This window comes from Botrytis cinerea, chromosome 5 (genome assembly GCF_000143535.2).
Source record: "Botrytis cinerea B05.10 chromosome 5, complete sequence".
NCBI classification, from domain to species: Eukaryota; Fungi; Ascomycota; class Leotiomycetes; order Helotiales; family Sclerotiniaceae; genus Botrytis; species Botrytis cinerea.
In genome coordinates, this window is record NC_037314.1 from 214,202 (window position 1) to 232,501 (window position 18,300).

The following is an 18,300-nucleotide window of genomic DNA, read 5'->3' on the forward strand; positions in this document are numbered from 1 at the left end:
TCTTCGAAACCCACAAACACAATTAACAACACCACGCATTTGCAGCCCCGCGCATTACCACATACCCAAATTCACATATAAACAAAACCATAGCATTCCAACAGATCCATTGCATACTACGATATTGGAGGAAATACATACATACATACATACATACATACATACATACATACATACATACATACATACATACATACTCACCAGCTATCCACGCACCCATCGATCGGTATACAAATATCCATATTCATCATACCCGTGAATTCTCTTTTAATCCAGCCCCCACGCCAGCGGAAAACGATTCCGCATATGCTTTTTTCCTCTTTTTCCTCTTTTTCCTCTTTTCCTTTTCACCCTCCAACCTTCAATCCCATGTCCCATCGCCCATTCCATTCTCAACCTCTACACACAAACCAAGCCAACCCCTTCGATAAGAAACAAAATCCACTCATCCACCTCCCACTCAAACCAACCATATTCACACATCAGCAATAAATACATCACCCCCCTCCCCCCCCCATCCCATCCCATCCCATCCCATCCCTAGCACCTTTATGCCCTATCCACCACCAACCAATAAATACATAAACGCATACTCCAAAGATGAATCTAGGAAGAACAAAAATCGCCCTTCTCCTCTCCTCTTCTCCTCTCCTCTTCTCTTTCTCCAATTCAAAAAAGAAAAAATCCCAAAAAAAAAAAAAAAAAAAAAAAAACATATAAAAAACAAGAGAAAAGCTATATTACTTTCCATTTCCATTTCCATTTCCATTTCCATACTTATATCGATCCCTACATCTATATCTATATCTATATCTATACCTATACCTATCCCTATATCTAAACCCATTATATCATCTTAAGACTTCCTACTTCACTCACATATAGCCGACACTATTTCCGATAAAGAAATCCTTATTCTTCCTTTATACTTTCGAATCACACAATTTATTTAAATATATACATATATACACTCACATACCACATTTGCCTACTATCTATCCATCACAAATCTACAAACCCCAACTACTCACCCACAAAAAACATCAAGTTCAATAAACTAGCAAGGGGAATTCATATAGCCAAAAAAAAAATATGTATATAACTTTAATTCTATGATATTCTCTATTCACACAATCGACGTAGAAATTCTTACACCTTCGCCATTTTATACATAAATACATGCATATCCATACACCACCCCGTCCCATCCCATCCCATCCTATAACATTCGTTCGTCTATCAAGGATACTATCTTTCATGCCAAACCTGGTATTTTCAAACATCATGCCCGCTTCTGCAAAAGAAATTTCAAAAGAAAAATCTCATCAAGTATTGCAAAGGAAATAATAACGCCAGTGCCAGACCGAGCTAACTAAGCTACTTGTAAATTGGCATAAGAGCACAATATGCAGGGGCGTGCAGTGTGTACTTTTGAAAGACATCTCGTGGTTCAATTGATCCAACCCATTGAACCATATCGTATGGTATATGGATTACAATAGAATGATAAACACCAAGCTTTTCTTATTCATTACCGAAGCGGAAAGAAATATGCTTCGGCAAGATATTCAACAAAGTAACACTTTATGAGCTTCCAACCGCGTTTTTAGCGGCGTTGATATATTCGCTCGCGTGGATATCGTATGAGGGTGCGAATCCACCGAGGAGAGTGAAGATGGTGGTAATTATAAGACCAAAGACGATAACTTTGCGGAGGACTGGTCGGCGAGAGCCTAAATCTGCCCATTGGCGTCCACCTTCTGCAAGATAACCCTTGATCTTTTCAGCGCCAAGCTTGAACCAAACCATTCCACCGAGAGCAATCGCATATCCGAAGCATTGAAGTGGGGTGATGAATGTTCCCCAGATGATGATGGAAAGGCAGACGAGGAGAATATCTTTCAAAACACCGCAGAGAGTGAAAATGAGAACCGAGGTTTTGCCAATCTACATGTAACGTTAGTTGCGAATTCCAAATTCACCAAAGAATATTTTCTTACCAAGAATACGACAGAAACGTTCAACATGAATGCGCACATGGCATTGGCCAAAAGGGTCCAGAATCCAACATTGTAGAAATCGCCCATGGTCATGGTTGGAATTTCCCAGAAAAGTGCGACGCAGAAGTTCATGATGGCACAAACTGGAGCGAAATAGTAGAGGGATACCAATGGGTCCATCTTGAACTCGGCAGAGCTGAGAAGTCTTTGGACCATGACAATTCGAATAGCCTCGAAGACGATACCTCCAATTTGGAACAGAACACCAATGACAACAAAGTCAATTTCTCCAATGGATGCGATCACAACACCGATAACAATGAAGGAGACGTTGAAGAGGGTTTTCATGTTTGGTTCGGCAACTCCAAGGGCCCAACTGGTGAGCAAGACTGCGACAGGAGTGGTAGCCTGCAATTGAGCGTTAGCACATGGAAATCAGATCTTTAGCTATTCAACATACCTTGAGCATCTGAATGAAAGAAACACTGAGGTAGAGATATGTCAAGTTTCCGCAGATCAAACTCAAACTGAAGAAAATTCCAATGGGCACGATAGCTCTCAAGTATACACGACCCGTCATCTTAACCGTCTTTCGTCCATCGAGAAGCTTCGTCGTGCGGGCGAGAATTTGCGTCATCAATGTCGCAAATCCAAGATGCCACGATGTGAGGAAGATTGGGAAATCTGCAGAACTGTTAATTCATGGTCGCGAGTAGAAATGGTGCAATCGCAGGAGGCGACCAATCTAGAGGAAAACGTACGAAATCCGACCGTCGACAAGATCCATTTGTTGAACAGAATAACACTGGAACTGAAGAAAATCCATGTCCTTTTGGCAAGGAGTCAGCGAATTGTTTGCTTTGAATGATGATGGAATCTCAACTCACATAACATAAAATGCTGGGTGCACAGCAGCCTTTGGAGGCTCTGATTTCTCGGCGGCAGGATTGACGGTTGGAAGGACAGGAGCATCTGCCGACCTGGAGATCTCTCCGGAAATTCGAACCTTTTCTTCAGCCATGATTGTGAGTTGTATTGTTGAAGAATTGGTAAAATGATTCCTCAAATTCGTTGGAGATGTTTAACGTGAAAGATCACAACGTAGGTAAGGGTAGCAATAAGGGTTGTGCAGTGTACGCGTTTTCCTGTGTGCCAAGCACTAGATAACGATCGGAAAGGTCAGAATTCCCAATGGAGAACGATTGTCGAGATCCTTTTCGCGATGGGGGGCGAGAGTCAAAGATTTAAAGGATTGAAATTTGGTGTTATTTTTTATTTATTTTTGCCAAAGAACAAAATGGTGAAGCAGAGGCGAAGAAGTGAATTGAGGGGAGAAAAGAGTGAAATGACAAGAGCAGAGAAGAGAAGACTGAAATGAGAGAGAGAAGGTAGACCTTATGTGTTTACGGCCCTCTGTTCTTCTTATGGATGGATCTGCTGGGGACCACCAGACTCAACCACCCAATCTCGAGCCAATCTCAATTACCACTTTGATTTGGGGACAAAGTTCTCGAGATGATTTCCATGCGACCTAGGCTCTATCTAGCTTACCGGCACAGAACGAGAGTGAGTAGGCAATATAGGACAGGCGTGTATGTGTGTCCTGCGAGCCATCTACATCCTCGTTCTCGCGGGCGCCCTCTGTGAAAATGGATGCTGGATTGGACTGGACTGGGTAGGTAGTGAGTAAGGTTCAGAGTGGATATTCATCTACCCGGCTAGACGAATGCTGGACCCAGATTAAATTACACATCATACGTAACTCTCTGTCAGGGACTGGTGGGCTCGCTATCATTTTCATTATCATTCTCATTCTCACTCTCATTCTCACTCATGTCCTGCGCCGCTTACCTAGGTAGGTAACATCTGGCGTGGTTAGCCGCAGGAGTACATGAGTATATGAGTATATGAGTACATGAGTATATGAGTATATGAGTGTATTTCATTTACATGACCTACCCGTCTACCTATCTACCCACGTACGCACAATTTACAAAGTCCCCAAGTACATACTAGATACTCACTCCCTCCCTCACCACCTAGCCCTTCGTCGTGTTCGAGTTATTTATACACCCAAAGCTTAATCCGGAGCCATCTCTTCTCGAAGGTTTCAGAGCAGCCATTGGAAAAGCGTTAGTGAATCTTTATTTAGATGGGCGTGAACATTGTCTAGCAGCAACAGGTAGAACGACAAGTCCTGCCTGTCTGGGTACAAAGGAGGGACTTCATCCATCCGGTCCAAATCGATTCATGCTGTGGCTTGACCTTACCCGTTAAAGTGCGCCGTCCGGAGAAAGAAAGAAAAAGGGCCGGCTAACGCGCAATCACTTTCACACCCTTCGATCTTCCCCCCTTTTTCATCTCGAGGCAGCGGCAGTGACAGGGTTATGAAAATGCATGCGACGAAGTGTGTCTGTATTTATTATTATGTATTGGAGTGCCATCCAAATCCAAATCCAAATCCAAATCCAAATCCAAATCCAAATGCTTATTAGAGCGACGGTAACGCAATTCGACCACGGTGTACCCAGCCCGAGTCACATCCCGCGCTACTCTCCATCTAATCACCGTCTGGAATGTGTGAATCGTCCCAGGTAAAGAAAGCAGAGGAATCTATTTCTATTTCCGTCAATCACAGTGACTTTGCGACACAGCCCTCGTTCTGATCATCGAGCACGCGAATGCTGGTTAGAGATATTGAAACGTTTTGGCAGTAGATCTACAATCTTTTGACTCTAAACTTTACTCAATCTCAAATTCTCAGCCTCGTCATTTGCAAAAGGTGATACCGGCCGTTGGTGGTGAACTTCTGGCGCCACCCCCTGAATAAATCTTTTTGGCTTTCCTGCCCCTGCTGCGTCTGCGAAGATCAAAAGTTACACCAAGAGATCTGGCAATGGCATCATCATCATTGGCCTTCTCGCCCCCCCTGCTTCATTCACGATATACTCTACTCCAATCTAAATCTAATTACTTGGTCCCATCTTGACGTTCTCCAGAGGGGTACCCAGAGGGCCCCAAGCTCAGTGTTGTAAATTGGCTACTCCCGTGCTACGGTATGATAATTTGATTGATTTACTTGCGAGATTAGTCGAATGTGCTGATCCGTTTCATCTGTCTTTCTGTCAACGTCAATCCTGGCGTCGGCCACTCGATGGCCAGATAAATTGTGGACTTTAGCGGATAGACACCGCAAAAAGGTCGGTCTAGCAGATACATCGAACTAACTTTTTCCAAAGTTGTGGAGAAGCTCGACTTGTCTCAGAGATGAGATCCGGACACCCCAACAGACATGCTGATACGGTCATTGAGGATATTCCCAGTAATCTCATCCTCGCCTGAAGTTTACTTGCAACCGATTTTCATTTGTATAAGACTGCACACCTTTTTATATGCCTCATCATGTTTGGAGATCAGCGGACCATCCATGTTGATATTCATTTGACGAGAGTCTGACTCGAATGCTCTACCAAAAGATTGCAGTTTGTAGAAAGGTCGAGGGCACCACCACGCACCCGGGTGATGAAGGGAAATTCTCATCACAACGCCGGTAGCATGCATGGTGCTTCCCGAGGGCTTCGTGCATTGCGGCAAATAAACGGTGAACGGTGAAGGCGCACAAGAGACGTAGACGGGAAGAAGTTGGGGGATAGTGTCTTGTCGATCAAGGAAAGGAACGGATGGGATCAGTAAGTGTTCTGTAGACTTGTCCGATATATACTCTGCGCGTGCCCACTCCATGTTGCGATGCTCGGCCAAGAACAACTCCCCAAAGGTTGTGGAGAAGGAGGCCATCCATCATGGAATCAGCAACATCAAAATCAAACGCACCAGACGATCCCATTTGGAGCCTGCAAATAGATTACGAATGTACTGTAACACGTATTCCACCGTTTGGAATCCCAAGGCATCTAGGACGATCCAACTGTTTTTGGTTGCTTCCTTGCTATAAGGTTACAATTAGAGTTATTCAAGACATCTCGCGCGTGTGAGTAAAGGAGTGGCATAAACACTGCCGTTTTCGATGTTTGATGTGTTCTCTTCCGATGTTGTCGTCTCATGCTTCCTGCGCAGATGAAGTTTTATATTCTTTTAATATCCTGTCCCAAGGTTCGAGAATCGTCCTTTCAAGGGTTGATGCCGAGACCAAACCAATAGATAAGCTTTTCGTGATCCATGCTTCAGATTCCATTTCCTTCTTATCCAAATTTGGCTGTAGCGTTTACCATCATTATCCGTCTGCCGGTCCAGAAGCGCTGCTCAATGTTCGCGCAGAGGAGAGAAGACGGGAACATGAACAACCCTAGTCCAGATAGGTAATTAATTTGAGTTGAGAAAGTCGACTCTAATCCCCTTCGTCCCTCGAATCCTTGTCCAAGGTACGTGGGCTCTTTCACCCTCATTTTAACAACCCACCGAGATTCTTCAATTGGCGTGTTCCATAATTTTCCCAAGTGCTGTCTGTCATTTCATACCGGTTGGTGGGCAGATCGAGTATAAGGGAAAGATACATCTAGCCACCTTTGCGTTGCACTTCTGATCCGTTATTAAGTCTCCCCATCCGCCTCTCTCTTCTCAAGAACCATCTCCAATTCATATCCGATTATACCCTTCAAACAACATTCTATAGACGTACACAATGGCCGACATGTATGTATCCCCTTCTCCTTGCATCGGCGTCTATCCCCTCATCCACCACACCACCGTCTGCGCAATGAAGCTCGCGTTCATTGTATCTTTAAGCTAATTGGTTTTTGCAGCAACGTAGATGTTCTTGTTATTGGAGCTGGACCAACTGGTCTTGGAGCTGCAAAGCGTTTGAATCAACTTGTGAGTTTCATTCTACCCAACCCAGAGATACACACCGCCAAGTCGACAGAACCTTTGTACTGACCACAATCGCAGAATACTGCATCATGGATGATCATTGACTCGAATGAAACTCCTGGTGGACTTGCCTCCACAGATACCACTCCTGAGGGCTTCGTAAGTTATTCCACGTCTCAATGGCAAATGTGGCAAATAACATCTTCTGACTTGATTATCTACAGCTCTACGATGTTGGCGGACACGTTATTTTCTCACATTACAAATACTTTGACGACTGCATTGACGAGGCTTTGCCAAAGGAAGATGACTGGTACACACACGAGCGTGTCTCTTATGTCCGCTGCAAGAACCTCTGGGTTCCTTACCCATTCCAAAACAACATTTCCGTTCTGCCAAAGGAGGAGCAAGTCAAGTGTGTCGATGGCATGGTTGATGCTGCATTGGCAGCTCGTACTGCCACCACCAAGCCAAAGGATTTCGATGAGTGGATCGTTAGAAACATGGGTGAGGGAATCGCAAACTTATTCATGAGACCATACAATTACAAGGTCTGGGCAGTTCCGACCACCGATGTTTGTATTCCTCTTTTAATCCATTATACGAAAGTATGCTAATGATGCAATAGATGCAATGTGCATGGCTCGGTGAGCGTGTCGCAGCTCCAGATGTGAAGACTGTCGTCAAGAACGTTATTCTCAACAAGACTGCTGGAAACTGGGGTCCTAACGCTACTTTCCGTTTCCCTGCTCGCGACGGTACTGGTGGTATTTGGATTGCAGTTGCCAATACTTTGCCAAAGGAGAAGACCTTGTTCGGAAAGGAAGGAGAGGTTAAGAAAGTTAACGCTGATGCACACACTGTCACTCTTTCCAGTGGCAAGACCATTGGTTACAAGAAGTTGATTACCACCATGGCTGTTGATCAACTTGTCGAACAAATGGAAGACAAGGCACTCATTACTTTGAGCAAAGATCTATTTTACTCAACAACCCACGTTGTTGGTGTTGGAATTAGAGGAGAGCGACCAGCAAACATTGGAGACAAATGCTGGGTAAGTTCTTTTCCACTTTTTTGTCTCTGTTATTTTTTTGCCAAAGCGGTGACCCCTCATATTTATTGGCTCCATCCCGAGTATCACCCGATTTCACGTGCTGACGTATTCCATAGCTCTACTTCCCAGAAGACGACTGCCCATTCTACAGAGCAACCATCTTCTCAAATTACTCCCCATACAACCAACCTGAGAAATCGGTTAAGCTTCCTACCTTATACCACGCAGATGGTAGCAAACCAAAGTCTTCTGAGGCTCAGGAGGGTCCTTACTGGTCCATCATGTTGGAAATCTCCCAATCTACCAAGAAGGCAGTTGATGTTGAAAACATCCTTAGAGATTCCATTCAAGGTCTCATTAACACTGAGATGATCAAATCTACTGATGAGATTGTCTCCACTTACCACAGAGCTTTCGGTAAGAATCTTCCCTGACTTCATTCACATATGAACATGGACTAATTTTGACTGTAGACCACGGCTACCCAACCCCATCCCTCGAGAGAGAAGGTGTCTTGACTCAACTCTTGCCAAAACTCCAAGAGAAAGACATCTATTCCAGAGGACGTTTCGGTTCATGGAGATATGAAGTTGGAAACCAAGATCACTCGTTCATGTTGGGTGTTGAGGCAGCTGATCACATTGTGAACGGAGCTGTTGAGCTTACTCTCAACTACCCAGATTTCGTTAATGGTAGAAAGAACACTGAGAGAAGACTCGTTGAAGGAGCTCAGGCTTTCCAAAACAAAGATTTACCTGCACGTCTCGCCAACTAGATGTGCCTTTAGGAGTTTGGAAGAAGGATAAAGGAGTCGAGAGACCGGGAAGAGTCTATTAAAAATCACTGTATGCGTCTTACCTTGAATGAGGTTTGAGAGGATGTATTTGCTGGCTGGTGTTTGCTTATTGCGACTTAGATACACACATATGCGATTTGAACTCGTATACTAGTTCTGTTATTGAAACATAGCGAGAGTTTTATTTGAAGAGCTTGTCTATTTGCTAGCTACTTTTTAGAAATAGATTCTAAATAGAAAGAATTTATATTGTACGATTTTAATTACATGATTTATTGATTGTAAGCAAATGATGAATCTTTCTGGTGATTGTTGAGGGTAGATCTCAGATCATAATGTTTCCTCCCTCTTTCCTTTCCTCTTTCCGTGTTTCCCACCGCATGCATCATCTTGGATATAAACCTTGTTGAAGTGGCGGGGGATGTGAATTTTATTGTGCGAGTGAAGGGAGTGAGGCAGCTTTGGGCGACGGGGTAGTGGGGGTAGTAACTCAGACGGAATAGAGTCAGGATCACATGCCTCTGCTGTTCCATCTATCATTCTGATATGAGTTACTAGTATCATAGTTCTTCCCTCTTTAGTCAATTGGAATTGGTGTTACTGGGGCTACTGGGGTTATTGAGAATATGTCATGTGTAATGTGTAATGTGTAATGTGTAATGTGTAATGTGTAATGTGTAATGCCTGGATCTAGTATTAAAACACCTTTGTTTTTGTTTTTTTGGTTCTTCATTTTCTCATGCTGAGATTGCAGGGGGGTAAAGTTATGCGCATTGGATTGATTGGATTGGTGGGTGGGTGAGTGGATGGATGTATGTATATATATATATATATGTATATATGTATTGAGAAAACCTGGTAGATGGGAGATATAAATATAACGGTAAATATATAGTGTGTGTGGATAGATAGATAGGTAGATATAAGATAGTATGCTACAGGACAGGGTATAGAACAATACCCACGCGAGTTCATCTGAGAACCCTAAGAGGGAGAAAGAGGTAAAGAAACTAGAAAAGAAAAGAAAAGAATAGAAAGGAAAAGGGGCAGGGAAGACGGCAGGAGAAGATATCGAGGAAACTAGAAGTATAATAAATAAACACACTCATCCGCCGAGACATTCGGTTCCTCCCACGCTATGAGTAATCAAATCAAATGTATCCCCCTCCTTCATTCCATCCGATGCCATCCAACATTCATCGTAAACCTCACCCCATAACCCTCAAAGCGTAGCCCCGGAGCCGGGAAACGAAGAAAACTGAAACTTCGACTGATCCACCTCCATCAATTGCGGACAGCCTCCAATGGCGCCCAGAATCCCATTCGTCGTCGTCGACAAGATGCCCAACGGTTCCGTGATATCGGTAAAGATGGTCTTCAGAAAATCCGGTGCGGTCAATTGTGCGTTTTGGAGGAGGAAGCAGGCGAGATTGTTTCCTTCGAAGAGAGATTCGAGGTTGTAGACGCCGCCGGTTAGGTCGGAGAAATCGACGCCGGAGAAGGTGTTGACCTCCCCGGTGTTGCCGCCGATGGTGAGGGTGTTGGGGTATTCGGATGCGCTTTGCGGGGGAGGGAATGTTAGTTTTGTGGAATTAGGGGGAGGGGGAGGGGGACATACAAATATAAAATATCTTCCGTCAAGCTGAGAATACCGTATTCGTCGCCAAAAGCTCGCCGTCCCCAACCACCTGGAATACGTTCCCATCCGTCTTTCTTTTCAAAATATCCAGTCTCTCCAGTGACCCCAAAGAAACTCTTCAGGTTAAATTGATCCAAGATTCCTTCGGGATGCTCCGCAGTATGATTCGCCATGAATCTATAAATAAAACTCTGCGCCGCATTACTGACCGCCATGCCCACAAAAGGGCCATAAAAGAAATACGGATTCGTGCGGATGCTTCTCTCGAATGTAATTTGGCGAAGCTGAGACATGATCCCAATGTCGTAATTCGCAGTTGCTTTATCCGGTTGCAGATCGAACAGTTCTTGAAAATGGGGCATTTGAAGGACCCAAGCGTTGCCGTAGACAAAGAGATCTCCGCGGGTGGGTGAAGTGTCGCCTTCGTATTTATTGTGCGAGCCGATGAGACCTTGGGGGGCACCTAGCAGACCGAAGAGGTTGTCGAGGATATTTTGTCCTTGGGCAGGGCTTGCGCCAATACTCCAACCTGGATTAAGAGAGAGGGGGTTGCCATCCATGACAAGGCCGTAGATAGTGAGGAATGTAGCTAGATCTGCTCCCTTGGCAAATATCAGTATCAACCTGTGATTCCTAAAAGTATAATCCTTACCATTCCAAATACTTCTTCATTGGCACTGATGATTTGAGAAATCGTAGCAAATCCATTGTGAGGTAGAAAGCCGTGGTTCGCCAATGCGTTCAAGCCTGGGCAAGGACCTCGCTAATAAAAAGCATTAGAACTGATATTATTGACTCGCTATAGCACCAAGAAGGCGGAGGTCTGAAGGATTGAACGCACCATATCTTTGGGGCCAGGAGGTACAAATGCATGCTCCCCGGACACATCTATAATCTGAGCAGCAGCATTGAATCCAGGCGAGCCGCGTTTTTCACGTCTTTTTTCGTATGCAGCTTTGGCTAATGAAGCAATCTTTGAGTTCATAGGAGTTGCCTCAAAAGCTTTAGCAGGGAATGCGAGTGTTTGTATGGGTAGTGTAGATAAAGCAATGAATGCTAGGAATGTGATTTTAGATACCATTTTGTATTTATGAGAAAGTTTACATATGATTGTGTGGGATTAGAGGCTCATGTTGGATAACGAAAATAGGGGAGAGGAAGCAAGATCTTATACTGCCGCAATCACTTGAATTGATGACAATAAAAGTTACATACATTGCTATTCTCTACTCTCTAAAACCTTCACAATCGAAATTTACAGATAAATCGACATTTACTTGTGTCACTCAATCAGCCAAACGAGTAATTTGTCACCCCAGAGTATAGGTTCGATAGAAATACTTCTCGCCATTGCGTTACATTAACGTCGGGCCAGCCTTATCCTTCGCTGGAGCCGAGAGAATCGGAAAGTTCCTATCCGCTTGAAAAAATATCGTACCAAAGCTCTAGCTATATCGAGGATTTGTGGCAATGACCTCATTGTCAATGTTTGTGCCACACCAAACCTCCATGGCACAGGGGGGTAAATCAATTAAGAGGAGCACGAGCAAATTTATGGATATCAATGTAGAGTTCGAAATATTGGGGAGCCCATAGTAATGAGTTGAGACTTCAGTCAAAGTAAGTAATAACGTGATGATATCACATCTGAAGTTTGCTTCAAACTACGCCGCAAACTTCTCCTCTCCACGAAAAGTAAAATTTAACATATTTGTTTCACATGAATAGCATCACGTAACACAGAAAATAGAGGTAGACCGTCGGTAGGCGGAATACAACCGTCGTGACACCCTTCTAGCGTTGTCTTGCCGGGGTATTGGAACGTGCGATGTATTAATGTTTCAATGTCTCTCATTTGTGTTCCCATCTAATACTCCATTTCCGAAGAATCATTCACTTCTAGTGCAAAAGAGGATCTCGATGATTTCGGGTTGTGTGTATCCGAGTGTTAGTGTTTGATTAATTTGTCCGTCTGCTGGCTATTTGAGATAAGAATTGATATTGCTAATCCAACAAGCACGATTTGAACACGGCTGTGACGATGGCGTATAACTTCTCGACCTCGAAATAAACCGCTCTCGTGCCATCGAACCTTGACGTAACCAATATTCGTGTAATCCACCCTTTCGATGCTCAGCCTCAAGGCTCAGATGATCAAAAATGTCGAGTCGTCCTTCGCAGCCGGAAGATCGAGGTCAATCTTTCTTGAATTGGTTCTAATGAGCTCAATTCACGCTGAAAATCGATGATGATTCTCCCGTTTCGCATGCTCTCCCGTTATCTCTCCGAAGCAAAGATTATTTTTGCTACCTTAGAAAGAGTGATGTAATGAAAGAATGGCTACTATCGATACATCAAAGTTTCGGTAAGGAATTCTCGACAATAGGTCTGCTCGCGCACGTAGCAAACGTACCTTCGAGGGTCACTTAGGAGCCTGCAGCATGAATGCCTCGCTTCCCCTGATTTCTATGTTACCAGGTTGAGTTGTTGACGACGCTATGTCATTTATCGGATTGTTATCTGTCTGTTCGTAGCGTTCTTTCTCTAACCTGTGTACCGCATCATCGTCAGATTTAAGTTCGCCCACAATACTTCCCCTCCACTGCGGATCGTGTGTGTGAGGCACAGAGTTTGCATTCGATCCAATTGCACCAGGGTCGGTATTGATGGATAGTACTTTCGTCAAGTTATGAGAAAATCTCTGAATTTCCGGTTTTTCGGTCACTTTAGCAAGTAGGAGGGCTGCATATTGACGTTGGGAGTTCGGTGTCTGGCTCAATGTCCTCACGAACATATCAAATGGGTCTTGACAAATGCCATATATTTCGTGGGGAATTTGTGATCCGTAAGCTTGCATAACGTCTACCATAGAGTTACCGATCTCGAAAATCTTCTCGAAAATACCCATTCCATGGACTTCTATACTTGCGATCGGCACTGAGGATATGACACTCAGGAGAGAGTGAGCAATGCTTAGAGGATATCGAAAAGTCATGCTTTCATCAACGGCAGTGGAAGAGAGCAAGCCTTGACGCATTGAAGATTGCCAAACAATCAGGCGCAGCCATTGCTGGGTAACGAGAATATCAGCTTTCTGTATGGCAGTAAGGGACAAGTGAGAAGGATGAGGAAGATTCAATTGTTGCTGAAGCGCCGTATATGTGAGGGTCGAAACTGGTGCATCGGAGGCTTCATTCCAAGAATCGACAAAGTTAGAGTCTAGTAGATGGTAAGAGTGTACTAGATGCATAAACCCAGAATGAATTTCCGGGCTTTCGTAATCGTGTAGAGTCGAGGGCAGAGCTGGTGTCTTCGAAAAGGTAAGAGGCTTGTGACGTAGAATTGCAAAAGACCTAAAGTCATCTTAGAACCTCACATCCTTGGATAGAGTGGACTTACCTTTCTGTAACATATAGAATCCAAAATGTTCGCCTACGACACAATTCTTCAGCAGGATGAAGACCGGAATATTTATGCTCTTCATGCAACCCTATATCTTGAGCCATTGTCATTGCTTCTCTCAAATAGTACCAGGATTTTCGAGACTGATTCAGCTCGAAAAATGCAGTCGATACGAAATATGAAGATATAACAGCAGACAACGATTTATCTTCGATGAAGTCATAAGCCTGTCGAATCATAATACACTCGTCGAGGAAGAACCTTCCCGCAATTTCCCACGAAGGAGGACCTGGAGCTAATATGCTTTTACCCGACATATGGGTTGAAGTGATAGCACATAAAGAGTAAAGAAGATTTTTCTCGTGCATTTCCAATGGTCGATTTATTGAGGCTCGTAGAGTAGGCATATGCACCAGAGGCATAATGGGGTAAATGTGCTCAAGAAAAAGATCCAGGCATGTCGGGATTAGATACATGTAGCTAACAGATATAGGCCTAAATTGATCGGTCGTATATATACTGTTCGGCTCATCGCTGGAAATGGTCGAGATATCCGACATGATTGGATGCCGTGCAGGTCTTCCCACATATCTTTGAGCGGCAGTCGAGCTAGCAGTTTCCGAAACCCAGTTATCTATATCCACTCTATAGCACACATCAGCTGGTGGACAATTGCCAAGGGGATGGTAGGTATAGAGAGGAATTTCCCATGGGTCACAATCCACGTGACAATCCTTCGAATTTGACCATTCTCAAACATTCCTCAATACCTTCTCGAGTTCAACAGTTCTTGCTAAATTGGGACAATGGAATTTGCTGCAGGGCTACTTGAAATTACTCACGAGCCTGGGCCGGTACTGCTTCCGCCCGAGCCTGAATCGCGGACTTCCGCAAAGCTTTTAGTATCCCCGCCATCTTGAGCTCTCAATTCATTGATCACTCTACCATTCCCACGCTTCGGTCCCCTTCTCTTCGGTATGTGCTCTCTTTTGCATACCAATGATGCATTCCCGCATTGCTTGCATGGGAAATTCCCATCACATCGTATCCCTTTAATTGGTCAATGCTCGGAACTCCTTTACTGCACCAAAGAGTGCGGGGATCTGCGAAAGACCTACTTCTTCTTCGACAATGGTCACAAACTTTCCTAGGTGTCGATATGCTTATACTCTCTGGAGGCATTCCAACTCTTTACTTCGTGTCAAAGCTACCCTATGGTCATTGAGGGGTATTTGAGCATACAATTTGACGATAAAAGCTCAGAGATCGGGGTTTGTAAGTTTGTTAGTCCGTTGACGTTCGTGAAAGCGGGGCAGTTGAGCTAAGCCTTATATAGACTGGCACGTGCTGACTACAAGTGGACATCGTACTACGACGACGAGATTGACACTCAACGGTCAGAGTGTGTTATTCGATGAGACACTTTGCAAGTGCTATGATTTGAAGGGAGACTTTGATGCGTGCACAAGGATACGAGGTGTTGCAACAACGATGGTGCCCTCTAGTCCGCACACCCACTGGTGAGCCTTTCACATGTATAGGAACTTGGTGCTATAATTTCAGCGACAAAATCGATGACAATGACTCGACTCCTGAGATCCCGGCGGTTGTAATTTGTTATCAGCAAAATTCCCTCCACAAAAGCTGGAATGAAGGGGTCGTTGAAGTTGCAGTAGAACGTAGCCAGGCACAATATCTCAAGGTTTTCTATGGGCGTTGTTTCTTACGCTGTCCTGGTGTCATAAAGGCATATTTCTAGCTTCGGGGACTATTAGCAAGCTGTATGACTTATTAAAGCCACGGTTCTGACATGCATATGTATGTATGTTAGTGTAATGTTTTCTAGTCGCGATGAACGCAAGGCAAGAGATAAACACAAATGCAGGTAATATACAGGATTATGTGTGCTTCTACGAGTTGACTTGAAGCCACATACAATGAATCTAATGTAAGATGACTGTTCAACGAAGGATCGATTGTACAGGATTTTCTTAAGTCATAATATGATTCAATCCCAGTTTCAAATCAGCAAATTAGCTTCTACTGAGGCACCATGAGTGAATCAAAGCCTTCATAGTTCTGATTTACTATAGTTTTGTGAGAACAAGAACTATTATGGGAGTCTTGCCTTCTTTTAACATTGGTAACTGGATTTACTGGTAAATTTCTGAACAAATTCAAGTTCGACGTTTCCAAGTTAAACTTTCAGAAAGAATTAGAAACAGTCAAACGTCTGTATCAAAATTCTATTCTTTGCAAACAATCTACAGCTCGCTTCTCCTCATATCCTTGATAATCTCGAGATCACCGACCTCATTCCGAAGTTTCCGGAAGACGACCAAACCATGGAAAACTCAACCACAAGCAAAGGCCATGCAGACTCAACCAAGCCAAAGTTTATACTATTGCATTTGAAATCTGGGTCGGAAAACCAACAACTTTGTGGGACAATCCATGTCGAGAACATGCATAGTGCAGCCGTCAATGGTTATATCTGCTTCTCCTATGTCTGGGGTATGAAAATTTCCACCGAACGCATAAAGGTTGATGATAACGAAATTTGTATCCATGCGAGCTTATCGACTAGTCTTCGGTACATCAGGAAGTTTAAAAACACGTTGGTCCTATGGGTTGATGCTCTATTCGTAGACCGGATGAGAAACCTAGTTAGATAGCAAACCTAGGAGAAATATATTCGAGGTGCTCACTTGTTTACATATGGCTTGGAGCGCCACCCAGTCAAGTTACAACCACAGGGAATCTATTTCAATTGATTCAACAATTTTCAAATAACAAGCACTATCGCGAGTTAGCTGGGTACTACAGAGAAAACTCTGAGCGGATTTGTTTTGGAGAGAACAGTGATTTCAATGACCTCAGGGACAGATTTCTGCTGGTAGCTAATAGCACCTAGTTTACACAAGCATAGACTGTTCAAGAGGCAGCTTTGTCCCCTGGTCCTGTTTTGTGCTCCAGGAGTTGGTGGTCTTGTCATAGCACGTTGATCTCCGCTCGAAGAAACCGTAAGTGCCACACTTTCAACGAAACACAATGCTGCAAGAATAGTCTATGGGCATTCCCCATATCAAAAATCACAGTTGTCGACCAATTTTTCTCGCAGATTGAATTGACTGGAAGATTTCAGCAAGATTATTCGCTACAAGATCATAATCTTTATTGCCAGGATACGATACGGGGCGTTTCCAGAATTAACACATCATTCTTTCTATGCAATCGTTCTGATATTCTCAAATCGGATTTGTATGGAACCGCGGGATATAATACTCTCGGTTCTTGCAATGGTTCAGTCATCGATCATGAAATCGTATCGGCCTAGCTATAGAGCAAAATTGATGGATGTATACACAGAAGTGTTCAAACTGATGCTGCAAGAGACTGGCAATGATTACCGATACATGATAGAACATCCGTTTGGTTCGGATCATGGGCTCTTGATTTCTCAGCTACCATACCGCTCGTCGAGGCCGAAGCCGTGATCCGAAGAATCTCACCATCCACAATGCGTGAGGCTTCGAGTAAGAAATTCGAAGTACCTCAACTGAATCTAGTTCAACAACCTTGAGATAATCAATACTCAATTATATACCAAAGAATTCAAAGATTTGAATATCTAAGTTTGATTCCAAAAATAACGTAAACTCAATATCGTAATTATGGTAAAGAATTTTTGGGGTTTGAAAATTCGAATTAGCTTGAGAGATTTACACATTGTAATTGTGGAGTTCTGATTAGACGATTATAACGAATTGATCGTAGGGGTTGAGGTGAGATTATAAAAAAAGGTGTTAAAGTAGGATTAGAATTAATAGTGAGTAGCTAATTCCGTATATTATAAGATAGATAAGATAGGGATGACTTCATGAATCAAAACTCTCAATATCAGAACGGTGGCTAGACACCATTTCGATCGTAGGTTCTTTGTTGCCAACTGTCAATATTCCAGTGGAAGTGCTGGAGGATATACTCATAAATTGGAAAACCTTATGCGAATTTTTTTAGGAGCCCATAAAGAGGCTTCTATTCGTATGGCTCTATCCCGTGCCATATGCGCTTCGAGGATAGGTGTTGGAGTGTCTCTACATGGACGTCATCGTAGATGGAGACAAATCAAAACAAATGATCTTCCTAGCATGAAAGAATGGAGCCAATCTTTGGGCGGAGATGCGTGGACTTCACCAAAAGAATACAGAGAGGCATTTGAGATAGCCATGACGGGTCGTTGTTTTTGCATCACGGAAAATTGGTAGATGGGCCTTTGTTACCCGCAGATAAAGGCTGGCGATCAGCTCTGGGTCTTGAAGAATTCCAACTCGTCTTTGGTATAGAGAAAAATTAACAGCGAAAGTATCGATGCCCGGTTGTATAAGTTTAATGGGAATTGTTATCTTGAAGGGGCTATGGATGAAGAGACCATAAAAGCAACGAGAGAAGGAAATTATATTACTCTAGCTTGAAAAAATCCAAACAATTGATTGACCATGAACTGCATGTAGCTGCGAGAAAGAGATATGGATGTCATATACATTACAGACAGTGACTTGGCTAGATTTGACCAAAATTA

General features: G+C 43.5%; 4 protein-coding genes across 5 annotated transcripts; 1 reads left to right on the forward strand and 3 right to left on the reverse strand.

Moving 5' to 3' along the window:
- Positions 1–834: 834 nt before the first annotated feature.
- BCIN_05g00570 (hypothetical protein) lies at positions 835–3,672 on the reverse strand. The gene is made up of 5 exons (XM_001551969.2): positions 2,888–3,672; positions 2,762–2,829; positions 2,461–2,684; positions 2,001–2,408; positions 835–1,947 (listed from the first exon to the last, which is right to left on the reverse strand). Exons 1-5 carry the CDS (start codon positions 3,019–3,021, stop codon positions 1,585–1,587), a joined length of 1,197 nt encoding a protein of 398 aa, XP_001552019.1. The 5' UTR covers positions 3,022–3,672; the 3' UTR covers positions 835–1,584.
- A 2,539-nt stretch (positions 3,673–6,211) lies between these two features.
- BCIN_05g00580 (hypothetical protein) lies at positions 6,212–8,952 on the forward strand. Of its 2 annotated transcripts, XM_024692795.1 has the most exons (8): positions 6,212–6,379; positions 6,553–6,650; positions 6,761–6,830; positions 6,906–6,986; positions 7,052–7,402; positions 7,456–7,881; positions 7,998–8,298; positions 8,355–8,952. In XM_024692795.1, exons 2-8 carry the CDS (start codon positions 6,640–6,642, stop codon positions 8,654–8,656), a joined length of 1,542 nt encoding a protein of 513 aa, XP_024548577.1. In that variant the 5' UTR covers positions 6,212–6,379; positions 6,553–6,639; the 3' UTR covers positions 8,657–8,952. The 2 variants fall into 2 exon arrangements, with proteins under 2 accessions (XP_024548577.1, XP_001552022.1); XM_001551972.2 differs by having other exon boundaries at positions 6,212–6,650.
- A 499-nt stretch (positions 8,953–9,451) lies between these two features.
- Bcprd4 lies at positions 9,452–11,446 on the reverse strand. The gene is made up of 4 exons (XM_001551973.2): positions 11,158–11,446; positions 10,969–11,079; positions 10,296–10,918; positions 9,452–10,236 (listed from the first exon to the last, which is right to left on the reverse strand). The coding sequence occupies exons 1-4, from the start codon at positions 11,395–11,397 to the stop codon at positions 9,900–9,902; spliced, it is 1,311 nt and encodes a 436-aa protein (XP_001552023.1). The 5' UTR covers positions 11,398–11,446; the 3' UTR covers positions 9,452–9,899.
- A 380-nt stretch (positions 11,447–11,826) lies between these two features.
- BCIN_05g00600 (hypothetical protein) lies at positions 11,827–15,009 on the reverse strand. The gene is made up of 4 exons (XM_024692796.1): positions 14,837–15,009; positions 14,557–14,768; positions 13,716–14,363; positions 11,827–13,669 (listed from the first exon to the last, which is right to left on the reverse strand). The coding sequence occupies exons 2-4, from the start codon at positions 14,631–14,633 to the stop codon at positions 12,739–12,741; spliced, it is 1,656 nt and encodes a 551-aa protein (XP_024548578.1). The 5' UTR covers positions 14,634–14,768; positions 14,837–15,009; the 3' UTR covers positions 11,827–12,738.
- Positions 15,010–18,300: the final 3,291 nt, after the last annotated feature.